Below are 19,489 nucleotides of genomic sequence, written 5' to 3' on the forward strand. Positions count from 1 at the left end.
TAATTTGGCCCTACTTTTAGTCTAATTTGGCCCTACTTTTAGTCTAATTTGGCCCTACTTTTAGTCTAATTTGACCCTACTTTTAGTCTAATTTGGCCCTACTTTTAGTCTAATTTGGCCCTACTTTTAGTCTAATTTGGCCCTACTTTTAGTCTAATTTGACCCTACTTTTAGTCTAATTTGGCCCTACTTTTAGTCTAATTTGACCCTACTTTTAGTCTAATTTGGCCCTACTTTTAGTCTAATTTGACCCTACTTTTAGTCTAATTTGGCCCTACTTTTAGTCTACTTTGGCCCTACTTTTAGTCTAATTTGGCCCTACTTTTAGTCTACTTTGGCCCTACTTTTAGTCTAATTTGGCCCTACTTTTAGTCTACTTTGGCCCTACTTTTAGTCTACTTTGGCCCTACTTTTAGTCTAATTTGGCCCTACTTTTAGTCTACTTTGGCCCTACTTTTAGTCTAATTTGACCCTACTTTTAGTCTAATTTGGCCCTACTTTTAGTCTACTTTGGCCCTACTTTTAGTCTAATTTGGCCCTACTTTTAGTCTAATTTGACCCTACTTTTAGTCTAATTTGGCCCTACTTTTAGTCTACTTTGGCCCTACTTTTAGTCTAATTTGACCCTACTTTTAGTCTAATTTGGCCCTACTTTTAGTCTACTTTGGCCCTACTTTTAGTCTAATTTGGCCCTACTTTTAGTCTAATTTGACCCTACTTTTAGTCTAATTTGGCCCTACTTTTAGTCTAATTTGGCCCTACTTTTAGTCTAATTTGACCCTACTTTTAGTCTAATTTGGCCCTACTTTTAGTCTAATTTGACCCTACTTTTAGTCTAATTTGGCCCTACTTTTAGTCTAATTTGACCCTACTTTTAGTCTAATTTGACCCTACTTTTAGTCTAATTTGGCCCTACTTTTAGTCTACTTTGGCCCTACTTTTAGTCTAATTTGACCCTACTTTTAGTCTAATTTGGCCCTACTTTTAGTCTACTTTGGCCCTACTTTTAGTCTAATTTGGCCCTACTTTTAGTCTACTTTGGCCCTACTTTTAGTCTAATTTGACCCTACTTTTAGTCTAATTTGGCCCTACTTTTAGTCTACTTTGGCCCTACTTTTAGTCTAATTTGGCCCTACTTTTAGTCTAATTTGACCCTACTTTTAGTCTAATTTGGCCCTACTTTTAGTCTACTTTGGCCCTACTTTTAGTCTAATTTGACCCTACTTTTAGTCTAATTTGGCCCTACTTTTAGTCTACTTTGGCCCTACTTTTAGTCTAATTTGGCCCTACTTTTAGTCTAATTTGACCCTACTTTTAGTCTAATTTGGCCCTACTTTTAGTCTAATTTGGCCCTACTTTTAGTCTAATTTGGCCCTACTTTTAGTCTAATTTGGCCCTACTTTTAGTCTAATTTGGCCCTACTTTTAGTCTAATTTGGCCCTACTTTTAGTCTAATTTGGCCCTACTTTTAGTCTAATTTGACCCTACTTTTAGTCTAATTTGGCCCTACTTTTAGTCTAATTTGACCCTACTTTTAGTCTAATTTGGCCCTACTTTTAGTCTAATTTGACCCTACTTTTAGTCTAATTTGATCCTACTTTTAGTCTAATTTGACCCTACTTTTAGTCTAATTTGGCCCTACTTTTAGTCTACTTTGGCCCTACTTTTAGTCTAATTTGACCCTACTTTTAGTCTAATTTGGCCCTACTTTTAGTCTACTTTGGCCCTACTTTTAGTCTAATTTGACCCTACTTTTAGTCTAATTTGGCCCTACTTTTAGTCTACTTTGGCCCTACTTTTAGTCTAATTTGACCCTACTTTTAGTCTAATTTGGCCCTACTTTTAGTCTACTTTGGCCCTACTTTTAGTCTAATTTGGCCCTACTTTTAGTCTAATTTGGCCCTACTTTTAGTCTACTTTGGCCCTACTTTTAGTCTAATTTGACCCTACTTTTAGTCTAATTTGATCCTACTTTCAGGCATGCTGGTGAGGCAGGTTTTTAAAGGGCTAATCCGTCTTATTTCATCTTTAGTTGCACCAGCTGAGTTATCCTGGTGACAAATGAAAGAATTTGAAGTGTGTTTATTAGCATAACTGTGTATGAACTAAGTGTCTCTAATACGAAGGTAACGAGCCTTTAATATATTCATTTAATCACATTTCTCTGTCACTGACAGAAAATACTTTTCTGTGAAAAACTGCCCCTAAAATGATGCTCATACGTCATTTAAAACAAATATATTTATATTTCAGTTCACTGTTACAGTCCTGGGAACACAAGCCGGATCCAGACCAGAACCAGAACTTCAGAGGCTGCAGGTGCAACATTTTAAAGGCCTCTGATGATAAAAACATTATTATTATGTTCCACATGTTTTACTAACATGGAGTTCCTCATTTCTCATGTTTATAACCCCCCCGCCCTCCTGCTCAGTAGGCTGACCAGAACCAAACTTCCGGGCCTTTTTGGTAGATGGAGATTCTGCTTTTTTAGCACTTTTAGACCTCGATGGATCGAGGCATCAAAGTGGAGCAAAGTGCAGACATTAAAGGATCTGATCCTGATTGATTCCTGTTTTTTAGAAAGAACAAACGCTCCCAAAGTTCCTGCAAAGCTGCAGCAGATTCAGATTAGAGTGTGTGTGTGTGTGTGTGTGTGTGTGTGTGTGTGTGTGTGTTTACCGGCCAGGACAGCTCCGCTCGTGGTGATGACCACGGCGATCACCACGCCTACGGACGGCACGCCGTTCCTCAGCACGCACACGCCGATGCTGAGCGTGAAGAGCGGCAGGCAGCGCTTGAACACGACGTACATGGGCAGGCTGAGGCCGCGCAGCGACCACAGGGTGAGGGTGGACTGCAGCGTGGAGAGGATGCACACCGAGGCAAACTCCTGCACACACACACACGCACGTGCACGGACACATGCACACGCACAGCATGGTTTATCTGTGATCACATCAGGACATCACAGCATCCTCTGCTCCTCTCTGGTCGTCTCCCGGCACAGAGGTGAGGACAGGAGGCAGAGTTCATGTCAGAACTGCGTACAACATATATTATATTTAGTTTCAATTCAGTTTATAGATTATCTGCGGTTAGATTCCCAGATGCTGTAACCTGCTCCTCCTGCAGCTTCACTTTAAGAACTGAGACATCTTTCTGAGGATCATTTACTGAGTTACAGGCGGGAGAAATCCAGAATCCTGCCAAGTTTACACCCAATAACAAAGAAAAAGGGTCATGTGACCACTCACTGATGGCATACCTGAACCCGATCAAGATCTGAGATTTAACTGTGAGACTTCAGTGGACCAACTAATCTCCATCACGGGTGTAAGTCTGTTATCTGTTATCTGTGCCGATACTCAGATTTACTATATTCCAATAAACTTTGATCTCTTTTCTATCAGACTGATTAATACACAGGCCCAAAGTCTGCTGGAGAGGAGCAGAAAGTGACAACAGAGAGACTAAATGAGCACCAAAAACACAGAAATATGTCCATGTTCAGGTGGAAAACTCTCAGATGTGGAATAAAACCTGCAGGAAAACATGATTTCAGCTCCGTAAGCTGATTTAAAACTCCACACTCTGACTCTGAGTCTGAACTCTGAACTTAAATTAAATGTAATTTATGGATAAAAAGAAGGCAGAAAGGAAAGCGTTTTAATGCGCGCCCACGCGGAGAATGCACCAATCAGAAAGCTGCACAGCGGAGCCGATCACTGCGGGAACGATTTAATAAATACGTTTCAGCCAGTTTGATGCTTCAGCTGCACAGATGTGAACACAGATGTGAACACAGATGTGAACACAGATGTGAACACAGATGTGAACACAGATGTTTGTCCTGGCAGGTGTGTAAATGAACCCTTTCAGGCCGCTGATCTGCAGCTGGAAGATGAATAAAAAGTCTGATCTTATCTGCAAACAGGTCAAACTCATGCTGTAAAACCAGAACAACTGTGGGATAAAACCACAAACTTCAACTGTTTATGTGCATTTATGGTCCAAAACACGGAAACTTTGATGTGATTCCTGTCCAGAAGCCGCAGGGCTGCAGGTCCGCAGCAGGATGCTGAGCTGCACCTGGTGTTCCAGGCGAGTTTACGCATCAAAAAAGGACCAAAACAGGAAGAAAAACGCGCAGAAACTTGTTTTTTTTTTACCCTTCTAGTTTGACTTTGGTGCAGAAGTTTTCCAACTGGTGACAGAACAAGTTAGACCGCCACAACGCGCACGCGGAACAGGAAAAAAAGGAAGTTTTCTTACCTTGGACAGCTGCATGCTGAACGCGGGGATCTGCACCTTCCCCAGCCGCCGCAGGGTCTCCAGGGTGAGCGCCGCGGTGAAGCTGGTCAGGAACTGGATGAGCGTCAGGAAGTTGAAGTTATAATTACTGATGAGGAACTTCAGCAGGATGTTCAGCGAGCCGGAGAAAACGCCGTGCGCCACGGCCACCGAAATGCCCAACAAGCGGCTCTTAAACACGTCCATGGCGGGGCTGGAGGTGCCTTCAGCGCGGCGGCAGAGGAGGCAGAAAGTGGTGAAAGTGGCGGAGAGGCCGCTCACCCTGCGGGGGGGGAGGGTTTGGGGTTTTTACGCACTGCTGCTGGACGGAGGAGGCAGAGAAAAGCTCACAGCATCACCATCACCGGCTCCTCTCTGTTCCTCTGACTGTAGTTCCAGATGTAGATCCTCAGGAGGGACTTCAGCGGGAAGAAGCTCCCGCAGCAGCCGGAGAGGAGCAGGGGAGTCCCGGGGAGGCAGCAGGCTTCAGCAGGGGGGAGCTCGTCCTCTGAGCGCAGCCACTCTGATGACATTTTGCCGCAGCGCCTTTTTGCTGAGCATCCGTGAGGAGGAGGGTCTGAGGGGGAGGGAGGCTGGTGGGGGGGGTCTCAGTTTGTTCCTCTCTGGAGTCAGCGAGGGAACCAGACTCTGATTATAACATCAGCACGTGCTGTTGCTGAAATGCTTCCCTCTTTATTTCCATTTCTTTCTGCCTCCACATCAGGTCTGGAGCGGTGGAAAAAGCCTTTTTTTCTGCGTTTCAGGTCAAATCCAATCAAAGTAGCAGCTCATTTCAGAGAGTTAGTTGGTTAATCTGATCCAGTTTAACAGGCTTTTACTGCCCGGATGTTAAATACATAATGAAAGAATAATGGAGACAAAAAGGTCAAAATGTTCTCTGAAATGTTGAGTTTCTTCTAATCTTTTAAAGTGTTCCTGATCAACAGTTCTGCAGCTTTTCTTTGGACATTTTCTGCTTCTTTCTGAGTCACTTCCATGTGTAAAACCTGTAAAATAACACAACTCTGTGCCTTCATTTCAGGCAGCAAAGGTCTGAAAAACATTTGTTGGCCTCCTGCCGGGTGGATGTCCTCCTCCGTGCTTTAATAAATCAGATAATCGTGTGTTTGTGTGCAGACTTTGTGGGAAAACTCATCAAATACGAAGGTGTGCAGCTCCTGTTCGATGCTCTGCAGCAGCCGCTGCTCAACAAGCAGGTAAACCATGAAGCAGCAGAGACTCTAAACGGCTCAGAAAGGTGGTCAGGTCATTAAAAAGCACCTTTCTCTGGTGATGTTCCCATCAGTGTGCAGATTCCTGCTTTAAGGCTTCTGTGGTTCCACCTAACTTTTCTTTGGACTTTTTCTGTTTTTTCCTCATTTTCAGTCCAGTTGTTTCTTCATTAAGCCACTTAACTCTGAGCTGTGAACCATTCAGGCAGGAAAAAGGCTCCTAACTCAAGGGATGAACCAGTGCTGTGTCCACGTTTTAAACTGGATCTTTAGGCACTTTGTTCCCAGCAGCCTGTCACACAGACACATCATTTGTTCCCATTTCTTTAGCTGCATCTGTGAAAAACAGCTTCATAGTTTCAGCTTTTTTCTACATTTATGTTAAAACTGCTTCCACACATGTTTGACTGTGATGATGCATCAGTGAGTCGCTCACATATTAATGTGGAAGTCCACGTTAAAATGGCTTAAAGTTGAGTTCCAGTGAGCAGAAGGACGGCTGCATGCAGCAGCGTTTCCCTGCTGCTCTGCCTGCTCTAAATCCTCTGTCTGGTCTCTGATTGTTAATTGAAAGATAAAGGTCCGCTCTCGATAAGGACGGATCTTCCTCCCTCGTGGCCTGGCAGCTAATTTTCTGATGAGATATTTTCAATTAAACATTGTCCAAGTCATTTGCACGCTCATTAGGAGCAGCGACGTCTCAGTTTTCTGATAAAGACGCTCAGAGGAATGAAACCATCTGCCCGAGGACAGAAGGAGCTGAGCGGAGCATCCAGCACTTTTAGGATGGGCCTAACTAACCCTGCAGCCCCTGCAGCCGTCAGCTGGAAGGACAGAAATCAGGCCACATGTGACCCGTCAGGATGTCTCAGCAGCTGTTTGAGTCTTCAGGCTGCTCTGAGAATCCAGATTTCTGGCTTTAATGTTGACACGACTGATGAAAAGGGAACATTTTCCTGCTTATTTGGACTGCATCTTTCACAGCTACTTTATCTGTGATCATCACACACAATCTGTGCCCCACAGGTCAGAAACTGAAGCAAATGAAGCAAAAAAAGAGATTCTGTGATTTAGGTTGTTATTTGGGAATATTTCTGCCAGTTATCGACTCCGGTTATCATCACCTGGACTGGATCAAACTGGTTCAAAGTGGATCAAACTGATTTCAAACTGGATCAAACTGGATCAAAGTGGATCAAACTGGTTCAAAGTGGATCAAACTGATTTCAAACTGGATCAAACTGGTTCAAACTGGATCAAACTGATTTCAACCTGGATCAAACTGGTTCAAACTGGATCAAACTGGATCAAACTGGTTCAAAGTGGATCAAACTGGTTCAAACTGGTTTCAAACTGGATCAAAGTGGATCAAACTGGTTCGAAGTGGATCAAACTGATTTCAAACTGGATCAAACTGGTTCAAACTGGATCAAACTGGTTCAAACTGGTTTCAAACTGGATCAAAGTGGATCAAACTGGTTCAAAGTGGATCAAACTGATTTCAAACTGGATCAAACTGGTTTCAAACTGGATCAAACTGGTTCAAAGTGGATCAAACTGGTTCAAACTGGTTTCAAACTGGATCAAACTGATTTCAACCTGGATCAAACTGGTTAAAACTGGATCAAACTGGTTCAAACTGGATCAAACTGATTTCAACCTGGATCAAACTGGTTCAAACTGGATCAAACTGGTTCAACCTGGATCAAACTAGATCAAACTAGACCAAACTGGTTCAACCTGGATCAAACTGGATCAAACTGATTTCAACCTGGATCAAACTGGTTCAAACTGGATCAAACTGGTTCAAACTGGATCAAACTAGATCAAACTAGACCAAACTGGTTCAACCTAGATCAAACTGGATCAAACTGGTTCAAACTGGTTTCAAACTGGATCAAACTGGATCAAACTGGATCAAACTGGATCAAACTAGATCAAACTAGACCAAACTGGTTCAACCTGGATCAAACTGGTTCGAACTGGTTCTAACTGGATCAATCTGATTTCAAACTGGATCAAACTGGATCAAACTGGTTCAAACTGGATCAAACTGGTTCAAACTGGATCAAACTGGTTCAAACTGATTTCAAACTGGATCAAACTGGTTCAAACTGGTTCAAACTGGATCAAACTGGTTCAAACTGGTTCAAACTGGATCAAACTAGATCAAACTAGACCAAACTGGTTCAACCTGGATCAAACTGGATCAAACTGGTTCAAACTGGATCAAACTGGTTCAAACTGGATCAACCTGGTTCGAACTGGTTCTAACCGGATCAATCTGATTTCAAACTGGATCAAACTAGATCAAACTGGATTAAATTGGTTTCAGCAGCGTGATGACAGGTTTTATAAGCTGACTCAGATGTCAGATTTCTTTAGTTTTTCTTCAAACTTTATATAAAAACACGGCAGAGACCGAAATGTTCCGTTCAAACCTTCTTAAATGTTTTCAGATTCATCCAGATGCAGATTGTGTCGCACTTTACTTCCAAATCACGTAGATGCATTTTAAAAGGTGTGTAAAAGTCTTATTCGTGGGCGAAATCTGAATAATTTCTCTTCCTCTTCTTCTTTGGACGTGCCGAGCTGCTTGCTGTGCATCTGCTTTATAATATCTGTAAAAATCAGTGGATAATTTAATCCTGTATCCATCACACGCAGAGTTCTGGCTTATTTCATCTCTGAAAGGCTCGGCAACATGTAAGCCCTTTATCTTATCGTACCTTTGTCTATCACCAGTAAATCCCATTAAACTGTGAGAAGGTTCATCCTGGATGCTGCAGACTCCTTAAAGACAGAATTATCTGCTCATCGCTCTCTGTGGAGTCATGTGATGAAGTGAGATAACATCTGAGATAACTCTGAGAGCCGAGCCGGTTCAGCTTTACACGATTTAAACCAGCTTTAAAGTGAATCTCTGCTCTGAGCTCCTTTCTCCTCCAGCACAGCCTGAACCCTCTCAGACGAGCTTTCTGTCTTTTCTTTAAGGAGTCTTCAGGAATAGTTCTCCAGGCTTCTTGAAGGACATCCCAAAGCTCTTCTCTGGATGTGGGCTGCCTTTTGTTGCGTTCTCTGCCAACATGATCCCACACTGCTTCAGTAATGTTGAGCTCCGGGCTCTGGGGAGGATTCATCCCTCCATCAGACCTGCTGCCACTGATTTTCAGCCCACTTCTTGTGTCCTTTGGCACAGCTCAGCCTTTTCTCCCTGTTTCCCTTCCTTAAGAACGGCTTCCTGACAGCCACCCTTCCATGGAGCCCATTTCTGATGAGGCTTGGGCCAGCAGCAGATGGATCAGCTGAAGGTCCAGATGCATCTCTCAGCTCCTGTGTCAGGTCTTTGCTGGATGTTTTCCTCTTTCTTAAGGACATCACTTTCAGATCCTGTTCATCTGCTGTAGATAGTTCTTTAGGCCTGACACTTCTTCTTCTGTCCTCCACTTGTCCAGTTTCCTCAAATGTTTTAAGGACACACTGCACACCATGCTGAGATATGCCAAGTTTTCAGCTAACAGCTCTTTGGGAATCACCTTGTTGCTGCAGAAATCCTGTTTTCTGTCTGTCACACTGTGTTATCTTTGCTGTTTTTCACACATGCAGCTAAAGAAATGGGAACAAATCTTAATTCCAGCCTGAAACCCACAAAGAGCTTCTAGATTATTTATTGTTTAATCATGTAATTTATGTTAATTGTTTCATATTTAGTCATTAGATTATATCTTATATTCCTTTTTAAAGCTTTAAATTGAATCTTATTTACTTTTTCTTGATGTTGAATAACATATAATTCTTATTATTGTCTGTTTTTTTTCCTACTTTTCTACTTTTAGACGTGATAACGTTCATTATGTTGGGATTAGGATTTTTTTTAAACTGAATTTCATATATTAATTTGACTCTTTTGATAAGGAGAATGACAGTTTAGAAAGTTTAGTTTATAAACGAGTGAAAACGTTTTTTTAGGGTTTAAGGAGTAATTTAGTCGAATAAAACTTAATAATCAAAAAACTTTTCTCCAAAATGTCAACAAATACATGTGAAAAATCCATTTAACTGAACCACCCTCCTTGTTCCAGCATGTTTGCACCAAAGAGGAATCGATTTATTGACCCCAGTTCATCCGACTGTCGACTGAAAACCTTCCAGCTTCCTGTTGGCAGATCCCAGAACATGTCAGTACAGCCGAGTTCAGACACACACGTGAGTTAATGTTTCTGGAGACCAATCAGAGCATCTAATAGATGATAATAAGATGTCAGTTTGCAGGGAAAACAAGACAAACCCTGTAATCTGAGAGGATAAACTGTCTCCCTGCTCTGTGGAGCCCGACTCATCTCCCCTGAAACTGTTAAACTGTCCTTCTTTAGCTCACAGAAAGAACACCAACTCACCTCTGAAGCCTCCGCCGGTGCCACGCTGATGCTGTAGATAATACGTGTCTCAGTGAGCTGGGGCGAGGTCCATCTCAGCCTGTGAAACACAGCAACCTGCCTTCTTCTTTTGAATCCAAATGGATAATATGGAGCAAAAAAAGGTGTTTTTAGGTTTTGAAATGACTCCTTGTTACTGCTGTGGGTAGAAGATGGATCCACATGGAGGAGCCTGTTCCAGCAGATCCACAGAAAGAGTTTCTGTAAACTTTTTGATCGTCGGGTGGCTGCAGCTCAGCAGGAACAGGGTCGGAGATTCGACTCCCTGGGCTTCATGTCGTGCTGCGTACAGATGTTTTCCATCGGTGTGTGATCGATAAAGAAAATAAGAAACTGTCCTGTCTGTGTGTGTGAATGGGCAGCTATTAGCTTCTTAATTTAGCTTCATCTCAGCAGCAGTTTTAACATTTTTTCATTCGGACGAGTTAACTCGTTAATTATTTAACACCAACAAATATTTTATCGCGCATTAACGCAGTTTTTTTTCCCTTTTTTTTAATTTTCAAAAAAAAACTTTTTGTAAAAGTCTGCTGCTCACAGGCTTTTATTTTGTAAAAGTCTGCTGCTCACAGGCTTTTATTTTGTAAAAGTCTGTCGCTCACAGGCTTTTATTTTGTAAAAGTCTGTTGCTCACAGGCTTTTATTTTGTAAAAGTCTGTCGCTCACAGGCTTTTATTTTGTAAAAGTCTGCTGCTCACAGGCTTTTATTTTGTAAAAGTCTGTTGCTCACATGCTTTTATTTTGTAAAACTCTGTTGCTCACAGGCTTTTATTTTGTAAAAGTCTGTTGCTCACAGGCTTTTATTTTGTAAAACTCTGTTGCTCACAGGCTTTTATTCTGTAAAAGTCTGTTGCTCACAGGCTTTTATTTTGTAAAAGTCTGCTGCTCACAGGCTTTTATTTTGTAAAAGTCTGTCGCTCACAGGCTTTTATTTTGTAAAAGTCTGCTGCTCACAGGCTTTTATTTTGTAAAAGTCTGTTGCTCACAGGCTTTTATCTCACAGGCTTTTATTTTGTAAAAGTCTGTTGCTCACAGGCTTTTATTTTGTAAAAGTCTGCTGCTCACAGGCTTTTATTTTGTAAAAGTCTGTTGCTCACAGGCTTTTATCTCACAGGCTTTTATTTTGTAAAAGTCTGCTGCTCACAGGCTTTTATTTTGTAAAAGTCTGCTGCTGTCTGCTGTGGAACAGGAAAAGAAAGTAATCGGCGGATCCACCAAACATGGAGAAGGGTACGGAACTTTTACTCGGCCATTTTCATGTTAAAGTTCTTCCAGACGGCGGAGTCGACAGAACCAAAGTCATCTGTAAACTCTGCCAAGTTGAATTGTCTTCTCAGCGTAGTAGTTCCAGTCTAAAATATCACTTAAAGGCAAAACACACAACTGATAGCAGCAAGTCATTCAAGGAAACAGACAGTGGAGCGAGGCTTCTACATAAAAACTACAGAAAGATGCTGATGTTAAAAGTGTGTTTGCACAACAAATGTTATGGCACTTTCATTCATATGGCAGCACATTTAAAATAAAGCTAAATGCTAAAAGCTATACGCTACTTTTGGATTCATTTTTGGATTCTGCGTACAAATGAGATTAATCGCGATTAATCAGGGAAATCATGTGATTAATTAGATTAAACATTTTAATCGTTGCCCAGCCATAGTTTTCATGAACGTTATAAAAAGGATTTTCACAGATAAACCAACAGTGATTTTTGCTGCTTTATTCACAGAATTTCAGAAAAATCAGCAACAAGATCAATTCTTCTTATTTACAGGTGAAAGTTAACCACAGCTGATAGTTTTAACCGAATACGAGGATCACACATGGAGTCCACACGTGTGCAGCGAGAAGAACACGAGAACTGAACCTAAACGTGTCCCGTTATGTATGTTTAAAGCACAAGTCGTCCGCCGTGCATCATGCGGCAGGTCACGGAAATCCATTTTTGGGCCTGAACACAGCTGGAGGCAGCTACATGTGCTCGTCAGCTCTCATTCCAGAACGTTATCTTTCATTACTGCAACATGCTAACGTTGTTGTGAGTCACCGTCAAACTGCTCAGATCTGCCCCATGAGAACACGGCAAACAGGTTCCTCTGAGGCCTCCACGTTAAGGTGAGGCGCCGGGGGGGCCAGCAGCGAGGCAGGGGGGTGCGTAGATCTTCACCGTCTCGTCCCAGGAGCAGTCCACCACCTGCAGACAGAACAAGCTGCTACTGAGCTCTAAAACATCAGGTCAGCAGGACAATAGGTGGGTAATAACGAGGTGAAAACATTATCCTTCTAGGAGTAGTTTTAAATCCCTATACTTTTTACTTTTACTTGAGTAGATTTGTGCAGCAGAAACTGAAAAAAATCACAAAATGGTTCTCCAGGAAAAAGTCAGAGCTCACAATCTCTTGGCCCTATTTTCTCTCCCTTCGTATCACTGCCTGCTGTGCAGACCGAGCAGCAAACAGCGTAACAGGCGCGCCTGTCGGCAGGCGGCAGCAGGCAGTGATACGAAGGGAGAGAAAATAGGGCCAAGAGATTGTGAGGTCTGACTTTTTCCTGGAGAACCATTTTGTGATGCAAATGTATTACTCTGTTGAACGCATATTGTTCTGAGAAGCAAAACGCTTTATTTTTTAAACCCCAGCCAACTAGCCGGACTACCTTCATCAGCACCAAAACGAGGCTGGAACTCTGCTCACAGGACGCAGCAGGGGGTAAGAAGATGTTCAGAAATGATGCTGCTGATATGGGATGTTACACAGCTTCATGTCAGAAGAGGCGAACTGTCCCTTTAAGTGGAGGAAGTCCCAGAGCTGAACTGGTGGTGCTGTTTGTGAGTATTGATACGGCACCGAGCCGCCTCTTTTAGGCCTGATTGATACAACAGAGGGGAACAATGGCGCATTAACATCTTTATTGAGCTAATATATTCGTGATATTTTTAATGAGGAAGTGGTAAAAGGAGTAATTTAGAGTTTTTGGTCCAAATTATTCGGCAGGAACGTCAGCTAAATGAAAACCATGGGAGCTATTTACCAGAGATGGGACCAAGTCACACATGTGTAAGTCTGAAGTAAGTCCCAAATCTTAGCTTTCAAGTCCCAAGTCATTTTTTCTTGGGCAAGTCAAAGTCAAGTCACCTTATTATTGCATTTTTACCTGCAGAATCTGATCTTAATAAAGTGAAAACACAAAGATATAAGTAACTGTCAGTAAACATCATTGGCCAATGTGTCCAACCTGTCCACCCCGTATCATATCAAGCTAACGTTAGCTAACTACCGACTAGGCTAACAGGATAATATTAGCTAATTTGACGAGCACTTACTGGTCAGAATGGATCTACAAATGACGAACAAAGTTGGAAGTTATGCTAGATGCTTAACACTCAAGTCATTCAAGTCATCGTGTCTCAAGTCAAGTGCCGAGTCTTTAACTTCCAAGTCCGAGTCGAGTCTCAAGTCTTTTATTTTTTTGTCAAGTCAAGTCACAAGTCATCAAAACAGCGACTCGAGTCCCCGTCTCTGCTGTTTACAACCCTGAATAGCTGCTGGGATGCAGTTTGTTGGCCGAGATGTTTGACAGAATCATCATTTCAGTCTTAAACCATCAAGTGGGCGTAAAAAGTGAAATATCTGTTCAAACTAAAGAAGCTGAGCCACCGTTACTCTCAGCAGCTGAGAGGATGAAGAACCGGCTGCACCCCTGATTAAAGCCGTCCTCTTTTAAAACAACACAGCTCTGTTGCACGCTCACGTGCACGTTCTGAGCGGGCACGAGTTAATAAACAGAAAGATCCTGCCTGCAGCGTGTTTAATGCATCATTTGTCAGCTCTGGCGTGTCCACCGTAACCGACTGAATGTTTTCCACTGCACATCCAAGTGCTGCACCTGAATTATCCTCCATTATTTGTTTGTTTGTTTGTTTATTCAGTCACACAGTAAACAACAAATGTGTTCAGTACAATCACATTGTAATCATATTGTGCCTTGAGATGACATTTGTTGTATTTGGCGCTATATAAATAAAAATTAATTGAATTGAATCATAGCATTTTCAAGTGACTGAAAAGGCCTACAGGCTGAAAGCGTAACGCTTATATTTAAGCCTGTCCTGTTGAACAAAACTAAGCTACCCACCATCCTATATTTTTACAAATACTAAAGTAAGAGGAAAAAATAATAGTAAAAAGAGAAAAGACAAAAAAAAGAATTGCATCCAATAAAGTAAAAAAAATAGAATAATAATGAAGCAAAATCATGAATAAATACAAAATCCTTCACAAATTATAAATACTTATACTTTTGAATGTTCTACGATTTCTTACATTTATATCATCAGCATCATTCCATAATGAAAGCCCAACAACAGATTCTTTTTTGGCCTTTGGTTCAGTAAATATGTCTCTTAAATTATACTTTGTTTCTTGAGATGAGAAAAACCTTTGTATGCTGACTGTGAGTAACTTTGATTTAACGCTACACATTATTTGCATTATTTTGTAATATACCAGATCATTGAACTTCATAAACAGTGGGGGAGTATTTGCATAGTAATCAACCTTATTAATAATCCGTACGGCTCGTTTCTGTAGGAGAACTGTTGCGTTAACAGTTGTTTTATATGTCGAGCTTCCACACAGTATGATGTGTAAGAAAGTATAATTATCAGCTCTGGGACGAGGGTTGCAGGTCTCTGCTCTACATAATAAAATCTGTTTCCTCCATTCCTTCCTTTCCAGAAGAGAGTACAAAAGCAAAGAAGATGGTGTTATTACCTCCTAAAAGAATGGATGCATTAGCATCAGAAAGACGACACCTATTTAGTGTAATTTACCCTCCTGCTTTCATCATTTTGCACCGACTCACCGGCTAAAACACCCCACTTGACCGAGACCTTTAATCATGCCGCTATTGATGGAAACTGTTAGAGCTCAACTGCTTGAACAGTAAGAAAATATTCTATTTTTTCACTTTTTCTAAATCTTTGAAGCCCACAAACACTTTGTCTTCCGATTCAAAGAGCAGGAAACGTCCCTCGCTTCTTTTGGGCTTCTTTGATAAAGAATCTTTGTTTTGTGGCGTACCTCAGGGCTCCGTCCTTGGCCCACGCAATTTCTGCAGCTGCAAAGACCCGAGTCGATGCTTTACGCTGAACGAAGGCTATTCAATGCCAAAGTGTTGATGGACTCCTGAGCTTTAAAGTAAACTCTGATGGTTTGTAGATTTAATAGATGCCTAAAGAATAAGCTGGAGAGAATTTCTTCCTTTCTCCGATGGAACCCTCCAGGTTTTCTCCAGGATCGAATGTTTGTGTGTCGCTGTATTCTGATAACTTTGGTCATCCTGTCATGTTTCATTTAGCGCCAACGTCAGGCCGAAACTCAAAGATTTTCTTTCCTTCTGCAGCGTTTAAAATCCGGCTTTTCGTGTGAAAATGGAGGGAACCCAAAATGTTTTTCTTCCTTTATCTCGCAGCACATTTAAGGTAGAATTTAAGGTAGAACCGAGGGGCATCGCTGCTCTTTTGGTTTGCTTCTGAGCCATAAATGGAGGAAGTCCCAGAGCTGAACTGGTGCATAAGTGTGAGGTGGCGCTGTTTGTGAGCACGTACATATTTTCACTTTTTCTAAATCTTTGAAGCCCGCAAACATTTGTCTTCCAATTCAAAGAGCAGGAAACGTTCCTCGCTTGCTCGATTCTCTCAGTTTAACCCGTCTCTTGGGCTTCTTTGAGAAAGAATCTTTGTTTTGTGGAGTACCTCAGGGCTCTGTCCTTGGCCCACGTAATTTCTGCAGCTGCAAAAGACCCGAGTCGATGCTTTACGCTGTTCAATGCCAGCGCGGTGGAACCCCCTTACGAGATCCAGACTGGTTAAATCCCACTGAATGGTACAACTACCGTCAATTTAGGCTCTTTGTCATCAGAAAACACTGTCAAAAGGAAGTTCTGCTGCCTTCAACACATTATATCTTAGATCAGAAGATACCTTCTTCAAAGTATTCATTAGAAAAGTCTCAACATCAGTGTTTGTTTTGTTGTATTTTACTTTCTATATACCCAAGGTGTTTTTATTTTTTTATTTTTTATTTACTTTCTATATACCCAAGGGGTTTGTTTTGTTTTTACTTTATTCTATTTATTTATTATTACTTCTACTCTTTATGCTGGATGTGCCCTCACATTGCTGTTGATATGGAAAATTCAATAAAAATATTTTTGAAAAAGAAAAGTCTCGACATCGAATGGGGGGGGGGGGGGGCTTATAATGATACATCAGATGTTTGAGGGGGAAATCCTGCGGTCTTTTAGACAATTGCAAGATAGATTTGGTTTGGCAAGTAAAGACTTTTATAGGTACGAAACAACCCACTCCTATAGAAGAATTGTTCATAAATATTATAAAAGAAAAGACTGGTACCAAGGTTGTTTCACAAATTTATAAATGCTTAAATTTGTTGTTGTCAGGGAGCTCTCTTGATATAAAAGGGAAATGGGAGTTAGAAATTAATGTTATTATCAGAAATACATGCTGGGAAGATGTGTGTGAGGAGGGACATAAAATAAACTAATAGCCCAATGTGCAAATAATTCAACTGGAAGCTGAAAGTGAGATATTTTAGAACCCCCCTCCATAACTTCCAAATTTGACAGTAACAAAACAAACTTGTGCTGGAGGGATTGTCACCAGATAGGAGACCACACACACATATATTGGGACTGCCCAAAGTTGAAAAACCACTGGGAAGGGATTCAGAAAGAAATATTCTCTATATTAAACATTGATTTACCTCAATTGCCCCTACAATTTTATATCATAGGAGCACTCCCTAAGGGAAGATGGGAAAATATGAAGCTGTATCTATTACATGTCCTATTATTAATAGCTAAGAAGATGATGAATCTACGCTATCTCAGAACCGTCCGAGTTTGATCTGGAAGAATGTCAGAAACAGTCCAATGACTGAGGCTGTGTTCGAAACCGCTTACTTCCATACTGCATACTACATACTGCATACTACATACTACATACTACATACTGCATACTACATACTGCATACTACATACTACATACTGCATACTACATACTGCATACTGCATACTGCATACTGCATACTACATACTGCATACTGCATACTGCATACTGCATACTACATACTGCATACTACATACTGCATACTGCATACTACATACTGCATACTACATACTGCATACTGCATACTGCATACTACATACTGCATACTACATACTGCATACTGCATACTACATACTGCATACTACATACTACATACTGCATACTGATCGATCAGACAGTATGCAGAGCGTTTACCCACAATGCATTTCGCTCCTGCCCGAGCTGAAATTAGCCGGCCTGAAGCTGATTTCCCTTAAGCTCTAAACTCTGTAAACTTTAGCAACATTTGAAACATTTTCAGGTGAGAAAGTAGTCGTTTAGATCCCCAACGTGTTGAAAACCTGACAAAATACCGGCTGTTTACAATTTTGTTCCCACGAATTCGGCGCTACTAAAGCTAGCCGCAGTGAGCTAACGCACTTCCTGTTATTTTCACAAAATAAAATACCCGTTGCCTTTTATCATAGGGAAAGCCATTACCATACAATTGGTGCTTTTGTTTTGAAAACAGGAAGTGAACCTACCCTCGTTGTAGCTAGCTTGAAACTGCCGTTTTGACAGGAAATGACGATCGGCGACGTCACGTTACGTTGCATCTTGGGTAGTTTGAGTATGAGTAGTAACCTCATGATGCATACCCAACATTTCGGAGAATCTAGTATGCATCCGGGAACTTCTGCCTTACTCAAACTGGCATACTAACTCACAAAGTTAGTATGAGTAGTAGGAGAAGTAGAAGAAGTATGCGGTTTCGAACACAACCTGAGTGTTTGCCAAACTGTTATTTCTTTGATTGTTCAGTTTATACATTTCATGAATAACATTGGAGTTTTCTTTTTTTATATGTATGTAACAGAAAGAAAAATCTGTTGTAAACTAAAAGATGTGTGTAAATACGTATGAATACCAATAAAAACAGCACAGCTCACAATGTGGCTGAAACTGGGGATAAAGTTTGTTAAATTATCTTAGGTTTATCAGCGGTTACTGTTCAGGAGAAGCACAGCTGTGTCCTCACCTCTATAATCAGCCAGGACTATCGCCTGAATAACATGCCTCTGAGGGGACGTGACTATCATCTGAATGACACACTGTCATCTATTCTGGCTGAGGAACACAACCCCACCGATGAGCTCATATTTCTGAGTGCAGCAGAGGTTCCGGCTCGCCTTCACGCCGTCACAGGTGTTAGGACCGGCTTTGTGTTTGATTACAGTGAAGAAGAAGGAGGAGTAGAGGGAGGTGGAGGCTGCAGCCTGCGGTGGGCGGAGGAGAGGTTAGGAAGAACACGACTGAAGGAGGAAATAATAATTGGTTTAAGCACAGTGGCTCTGTGGCTGCTGCACATCTTTAGCTAACTCTGCTGAAACATTAGCATTAGCCTCAGATAGAGTTTATCCACAGTCTTTAGCTAACTCTGCTGGAACATTAGCCTCAGATAGAGTTCATCCACAGTCTTTAGCTAACTCTGCTGGAACATTAGCCTCAGCTAGAGTTCATCCACAGTCTGTAGCTAACTCTGCTGGAACATTAGCCTCAGATAGAGTTCATCCACAGTCTTTAGCTAACTCTGCTGGAACATTAGCCTCAGATAGAGTTCATCCACAGTCTTTAGCTAACTCTGCTGGAACATTAGCCTCAGATAGAGTTTATCCACAGTCTTTAGCTAACTCTGCTGGAACATTAGCCTCAGATAGAGTTCATCCACAGTCTTTAGCTAATTCTGCTGGAACATTAGCCTCAGATAGAGTTCATCCACAGTCTTTAGCTAACTCTGCTGGAACATTAGCCTCAGATAGCGTTCATCCACAGTCTGTAGCTAACTCTGCTGGAACATTAGCCTCAGATAGAGTTTATCCACAGTCTTTAGCTAACTCTGCTGGAACATTAGCCTCAGATAGAGTTTATCCACAGTCTTTAGCTAATTCTGCAGGAACATTAGCCTCAGATAGAGTTTATCCACAGTCTGTAGCTAACTCTGCTGGAACATTAGCCTCAGATAGAGTTCATCCACAGTCTTTAGCTAACTCTGCTGGAACATTAGCCTCAGATAGAGTTTATCCACAGTCTTTAGCTAACTCTGCTGGAACATTAGCCTCAGATAGAGTTTATCCACAGTCTGTAGCTAACTCTGCTGGAACATTAGCCTCAGATAGAGTTCATCCACAGTCTTTAGCTAACTCTGCTGGAACATTAGCCTCAGATAGCGTTCATCCACAGTCTGTAGCTAACTCTGCTGGAACATTAGCCTCAGATAGAGTTTATCCACAGTCTTTAGCTAACTCTGCTGGAACATTAGCCTCAGATAGAGTTTATCCACAGTCTTTAGCTAACTCTGTTAGCACAGTGGCCTCAGATAGAGTTTTACACCTCAGACGCCCTGATATATGCTCCCAGGA

The 19,489-nt window shown here is 41.5% G+C and overlaps 2 protein-coding genes across 2 annotated transcripts in view; both read right to left on the minus strand.

Annotated features, from left to right (window-relative positions):
• slc35d3 (solute carrier family 35 member D3) overlaps window positions 1-4,805 on the minus strand; it is a 9,262-nt gene extending 4,457 nt beyond the window's left edge. Inside the window, exons 1-2 of the mRNA XM_075459136.1 lie at window positions 4,276-4,805; window positions 2,683-2,893 (exon numbers count right to left, since the gene is read on the minus strand). Coding sequence (XP_075315251.1) covers window positions 2,683-2,893; window positions 4,276-4,500 — 436 coding nt within the window. The 5' untranslated portion in view covers window positions 4,501-4,805. The remainder of the gene's footprint in view (window positions 1-2,682; window positions 2,894-4,275) is intronic.
• Window positions 4,806-11,665: 6,860 nt separating this feature from the next.
• The window catches only part of pex7 (peroxisomal biogenesis factor 7), a 69,533-nt gene continuing 61,709 nt past the window's right edge, over window positions 11,666-19,489 (minus strand). Inside the window, exon 11 of the mRNA XM_075458912.1 lies at window positions 11,666-12,155. Coding sequence (XP_075315027.1) covers window positions 12,072-12,155 — 84 coding nt within the window. The 3' untranslated portion in view covers window positions 11,666-12,071. The remainder of the gene's footprint in view (window positions 12,156-19,489) is intronic.

Source organism: Odontesthes bonariensis, chromosome 24, assembly GCF_027942865.1.
Source record: "Odontesthes bonariensis isolate fOdoBon6 chromosome 24, fOdoBon6.hap1, whole genome shotgun sequence".
Classification (NCBI taxonomy): Eukaryota; Metazoa; Chordata; class Actinopteri; order Atheriniformes; family Atherinopsidae; genus Odontesthes; species Odontesthes bonariensis.